The 6,726-nt window shown below is 32.1% G+C and overlaps 1 protein-coding gene across 1 annotated transcript; it reads right to left on the bottom strand.

Moving 5' to 3' along the window:
* Positions 1–4,338: 4,338 nt before the first annotated feature.
* On the bottom strand, positions 4,339–6,426 carry LOC134573284 (E3 ubiquitin-protein ligase TRIM39-like). Its single transcript, XM_063432945.1, has 2 exons — positions 5,359–6,426; positions 4,339–4,977 (listed from the first exon to the last, which is right to left on the bottom strand). The coding sequence occupies exons 1-2, from the start codon at positions 6,409–6,411 to the stop codon at positions 4,441–4,443; spliced, it is 1,590 nt and encodes a 529-aa protein (XP_063289015.1). The 5' UTR covers positions 6,412–6,426; the 3' UTR covers positions 4,339–4,440.
* Positions 6,427–6,726: the final 300 nt, after the last annotated feature.

Below are 6,726 nucleotides of genomic sequence, written 5' to 3'. Positions count from 1 at the left end.
CAAACACCATTTTAGTAAATATTACAAACACCGTTTTAGTAAATGTTACAAACTCCATTTTAGTAAATATTACAAACTCCATTTTTTTAAATATTACAAACACCATTTTAGTAAATGTTACAAACACCATTTTAGTAAATATTACAAACACCATTTTAGTAAATATTACAAACACCGTTTTAGTAAATGTTACAAACTCCATTTTAGTAAATATTACAAACACCATTTTAGTAAATAATACAAACTCCATTTTAGTAAATATTACAAACACCATTTTAGTAAATATTACAAACACCATTTTAGTAAATATTACAAACTCCATTTTAGTAAATATTACAAACACCATTTTATTAAATATTACAAACACCATTTTAGGTAATATTACAAACACCATTTTAGTAAATATTACAAACACCATTTTAGTAAATAATACAAACTCCATTTTAGTAAATAATACAAACACCATTTTAGTAAATAATACAAACACCATTTTAGTAAATATTACAAACTCCATTTTAGTAAATAATACAAACACCATTTTAGTAAATATTACAAACTCCATTTTAGTAAATATTACAAACTCCATTTTAGTAAATAATACAAACACCATTTTAGTAAATATTACAAACACCATTTTAGTAAATATTACAAACTCCATTTTAGTAAATATTACAAACACCATTTTAGTAAATATTACAAACTCCATTTTAGTAAATATTACAAACACCATTTTAGTAAATAATACAAACACCATTTTAGTAAATATTACAAACTCCATTTTAGTAAATATTACAAACACCATTTTAGTAAATATTACAAACTCCATTTTAGTAAATATTACAAACACCATTTTAGTAAATAATACAAACTCCATTTTAGTAAATATTACAAACTCCATTTTAGTAAATATTACAAACACCATTTTAGTAAATATTACAAACACCATTTTAGTAAATATTACAAACTCCATTTTAGTAAATATTACAAACACCATTTTAGTAAATATTACAAACACCATTTTAGTAAATATTACAAACACCATTTTAGTAAATGTTACAAACTCCATTTTAGTAAATATTACAAACACCATTTTAGTAAATATTACAAACTCCATTTTAGTAAATAATACAAACACCATTTTAGTAAATATTACAAACACCATTTTAGTAAATATTACAAACACCATTTTAGTAAATAATACAAACTCCATTTTAGTAAATATTACAAACACCATTTTAGTAAATATTACAAACACCATTTTAGTAAATATTACAAACTCCATTTTAGTAAATATTACAAACACCATTTTATTAAATATTACAAACACCATTTTAGGTAATATTACAAACACCATTTTAGTAAATATTACAAACACCATTTTAGTAAATAATACAAACTCCATTTTAGTAAATAATACAAACACCATTTTAGTAAATAATACAAACACCATTTTAGTAAATATTACAAACTCCATTTTAGTAAATGTTACAAACTCCATTTTAGTAAATATTACAAACACCATTTTAGTAAATATTACAAACTCCATTTTAGTAAATAATACAAACACCATTTTAGTAAATATTACAAACACCATTTTAGTAAATGTTACAAACTCCATTTTAGTAAATATTACAAACACCATTTTAGTAAATATTACAAACTCCATTTTAGTAAATAATACAAACACCATTTTAGTAAATATTACAAACACCATTTTAGTAAATATTACAAACACCATTTTAGTAAATATTACAAACACCATTTTAGTAAATAATACAAACTCCATTTTAGTAAATATTACAAACACCATTTTAGTAAATATTACAAACACCATTTTAGTAAATATTACAAACTCCATTTTAGTAAATATTACAAACACCATTTTATTAAATATTACAAACACCATTTTAGGTAATATTACAAACACCATTTTAGTAAATATTACAAACACCATTTTAGTAAATAATACAAACTCCATTTTAGTAAATAATACAAACACCATTTTAGTAAATAATACAAACACCATTTTAGTAAATATTACAAACTCCATTTTAGTAAATATTACAAACTCCATTTTAGTAAATATTACAAACACCATTTTAGTAAATATTACAAACTCCATTTTAGTAAATATTACAAACACCATTTTAGTAAATAATACAAACACCATTTTAGTAAATATTACAAACACCATTTTAGTAAATGTTACAAACTCCATTTTAGTAAATATTACAAACACCATTTTAGTAAATATTACAAACACCATTTTAGTAAATATTACAAACTCCATTTTAGTAAATATTACAAACACAATTTTAGTAAATATTACAAACACCATTTTAGTAAATATTACAAACACCATTTTAGTAAATATTACAAACACCATTTTAGTAAATATTACAAACACCATTTTAGTAAATATTACAAACACAATTTTAGTAAATATTACAAACACAATTTTAGTAAATATTACAAACACCATTTTAGTAAATAATACAAACACCATTTTAGTAAATAATACAAACACCATTTTAGTAAATATTACAAACACCATTTTAGTAAATATTACAAACACCATTTTAGTAAATAATACAAACACCATTTTAGTAAATAATACAAACACCATTTTAGTAAATATTACAAACACCATTTTAGTAAATATTACAAACACCATTTTAGTAAATATTACAAACACCATTTTAGTAAATATTACAAACACCATTTTAGTAAATATTACAAACTCCATTTTAGTAAATAATACAAACTCCATTTTAGTAAATATTACAAACTCCATTTTAGTAAATATTACAAACACCATTTTAGTAAATAATACAAACACCATTTTAGTAAATATTACAAACACCATTTTAGTAAATAATACAAACACCATTTTAGTAAATAATACAAACACCATTTTAGTAAATATTACAAACACCATTTTAGTAAATATTACAAACACCATTTTAGTAAATAATACAAACACCATTTTAGTAAATAATACAAACACCATTTTAGTAAATATTACAAACTCCATTTTAATAAATATTACAAACACCATTTTAGTAAATAATACAAACACCATTTTAGTAAATATTGCAAACACCATTTTAGTAAATAATACAAACTCCATTTTAGTAAATATTACAAACACCATTTTAGTAAATATTACAAACACCATTTTAGTAAATATTACAAACACCATTTTAGTAAATAATACAAACACCATTTTAGTAAATAATACAAACACCATTTTAGTAAATATTACAAACACCATTTTAGTAAATATTACAAACACCATTTTAGTAAATAATACAAACACCATTTTAGTAAATAATACAAACACCATTTTAGTAAATATTACAAACACCATTTTAGTAAATAATACAAACACCATTTTAGTAAATAATACAAACACCATTTTAGTAAATATTACAAACACCATTTTAGTAAATATTACAAACACCATTTTAGTAAATAATACAAACACCATTTTAGTAAATAATACAAACACCATTTTAGTAAATATTACAAACTCCATTTTAATAAATATTACAAACACCATTTTAGTAAATAATACAAACACCATTTTAGTAAATATTGCAAACACCATTTTAGTAAATAATACAAACTCCATTTTAGTAAATATTACAAACACCATTTTAGTAAATATTACAAACACCATTTTAGTAAAGCCCATCAGGTAAAATATGCTGTTTCTACTTTTCAATATTATTCAAAGAACTCGGCCTAAACCTAGAGAATTACATTAATCATTACATCTCCCATCACACTCAGCCAGCTAATATACAATAATAATCACCCAGTACACATAATGACACACACTGACAAGGTGATACACATTACGACACACACACTAACACACATAATGCCACACTAACACACATTATGACACACACACTAACACACATAATGCCACACTAACACACATTACGACAGACACATTAACACACATAATGACACACACATTCACACACATAGTGCAGGCGTAAAACACATGATGGGAGTTGAAGTCCAGAACAGCTACCAGTACCAGAGGCTGCCTGTAGCTGACATTTCAGATGCAATAAACTATAACTCCCATCACACTCAGACAACACAAACTCACACGGATTTGAATAAAAAAAAATCTCTAACATGCAGGATACAAGCTGTGACTATAGTTTAATTATAGAGACGTTTGCCTGTATTGGGTAATTCTGCTTTAATGTCAGTAACATTCACCCACAATCACACACAGTGACAAACAGAGCAGCTGTTGCTTAGTAACAGGCTCCACCTACACTCAGTTCACTCAGTACACTCAGTGGGTGGGGCTAACCCTGTTGTGATGCTCCGCCCACATCCAGATCAGTATTACCGGCTCGTGATTCCCACTCCGGGATTTCCAGTTAAATCTCTTTAATTAGATTAATAAATCATTCAATACATTCTCAGCCAGCTATTATCCCCATATACCGCGAATATAGCATGAAGCGGCTCAGTGAAGGTGGCAGTGAAGGTGTGTAAGTGTCTGATGGGGTCACACAGCTCATAAAAGGACAGCCGCCCGGCCTCGTAGTCCAGGAATATCCGCAATCTCCGGCTGGAAGGGGGGCGGTGGGGTAACAGGATTACTTTACTGTTATGTATCACATTATACTGATTATTATCCCACCTCTCCAAACACCAGGACTTGTTATTATTTCCAATCTCTGACTGACGTCCTTTCCTGTCTATACTGCGATAGGCCATCCCTACCATCCATCCCCCTGATTCACTGCGCTCCACTTCCCAGTAATGTCGCCCTGAGGAGAAACTCCTGGAGCTTAAAACCTGATTAGACTCAAATCTCTCTGGTGTTACTGGGCGTCTCTGCTTTATTCCTGACCAGGATACAGTTTTCATATCACCCGATACAGTTACATTATTAGCAGCCGTGTTTACACCCAGTAACATGTCTGAAGCCGTGTTTACACCCTGTAACATGTCTGAAGCCGTGTTTACCCCCAGTAACATGTCTGAAGCCGTGTTTACCCCCAGTAACATGTCTGAAGCCGTGTTTACACCCGGCAACATGTCTGAAGCCGTGTTTACACCCGGTAACATGTCTGAAGCCGTGTTTACACCCGGTAACATGTCTGAAGCCGTGTTTACACCCGGTAACATGTCTGAAGCCGTGTTTACACCCAGTAACATGTCTGAAGCCGTGTTTACACCCGGTAACATGTCTGAAGCCGTGTTTACACCCGGTAACATGTCTGAAGCCGTGTTTACACCCAGTAACATGTCTGAAGCCGTGTTTACACCCGGTAACATGTCTGAAGCTGTGTTTACCCCCTGTAATATATTAGCCGGTACATGGCACTGTCTCTTTATTCTGGTCACAATCCCAGCTAACCCTGAGTGTAAGGTCCCTGAGATCAGACCCACATCCAGATCCCCTACAGCACGAACCTCGTTATCATCTCTCTCTCTGTCCTCATTATCTCCCTCCTCAGTATTACAATAGTCAGCGCTGTCTGATTCCCGTCCTTGTAAGACAGTTAATGGGTCCGTCATGTTACACAGCTCCTCAATGTGACCCATCTTCCTGGACAGATCCTCCTTCTTTATTTCCAGCTGTCGGATTGGATCTGAGAATCGGAGTAAGACATGCTCTTCCTGCCTGGAGATCTCACTCAGGACTCGTTTCTCTAGCGCTTCCAGCTGTTCCATGATGCCCCTAATCAGGGCAGTGACTTCTTCTGTTACCCCAGCTGCTTTTTCTGACACTTCTCTCCTGAGCTCCTGCAGGTTCTGGACTCTTTTCTCAGCCTCCTCTCTCTTTAAGGTCAGTTTCTGCAGAATATTTCTCAGTTTCTCCTTCTTCTTCTCAGAGGCCTCATTCAGAGTCTCCACCTGGTGTCCCCTGTGCTCTCCGTCCACCCTGCAGGACGCACAGATACAGGCAGCATCCTCAGAGCAGTAATATTTCAGGATTTCCTTGTGGACGGAGCATTTTCTGTTCCCCAGTGAAGTGGTGGGTTCAGTTAGGACATGTTCTGCTGACTGGCTGTGGACCCTCAGGTGGGCTTCACACAGAGAAGCTTCACACAGCAGACATGTTTTAGCAGCAGGTACAGAGGAGTGAATACAGTAAGTACAGGAGATCCCAACCTCCTCCTGCTCTGGGTGAATAGATAGGAAACTCTCCACTATGTTACGCAATCGTAGAGCACCTTGCAGGTTTGGTCTTACCCTAAACCTGCGTCTGCATTCAGGACAGGAATATTCTCTATCCTCCTGGTTGTCCCATGTTCTTGTGATGCAGACCCGGCAGTAGCTATGTCCACATGGCAGGGTTACAGGATCTGTATAAATGTCCGTGCAGATGGAGCAGGTCAGCTCGTCTCTCAGATCAGCAGACGCCATCACTGAAAGCAAGAACAAGAAACAAAACTGAATGTTTGTCATTTCTCAGAAAGCAGTGGGACAGGTATTACCACATTCCACACTCAGGGTGCTGACAGTTTGTATCAGAGGATTTAACTTCCTGACTGTTAATGCTGAGAGTTCCTGATGGTCTATCTTTTCTATAACAATATTCAGAGTGTATAAACTGTAACTAATTGTTATTCCTTATTGTACATTTTCTATAAAAAGCTCTAAGTAATGTGTTACAGTGACAGTAACGGCTGCAGGTAAACTAACAGCCAAGGAAAATCAGTTAACGTGTAATAAATACTT

This window comes from Pelobates fuscus, chromosome 1 (genome assembly GCF_036172605.1).
Source record: "Pelobates fuscus isolate aPelFus1 chromosome 1, aPelFus1.pri, whole genome shotgun sequence".
Classification (NCBI taxonomy): Eukaryota; Metazoa; Chordata; class Amphibia; order Anura; family Pelobatidae; genus Pelobates; species Pelobates fuscus.
The sequence above is the reverse complement of the archived record's forward strand: the minus strand, read 5'-3'. Positions and strand labels throughout refer to the sequence as shown.

Coding starts and splice junctions, on each gene's coding strand:
- LOC134573284 (XM_063432945.1), bottom strand. CDS start 6,411: ATGGCGTCTGCTGATCTGAGAGACGAGCTGACCTGCTCCATCTGCACG. Junction 4,978..5,358: donor GAATAAAGAGACAGTGCCAT/GTACCGGCTAAT, acceptor GACATGTTACAG/GGTGTAAACACGGCTTCAGA.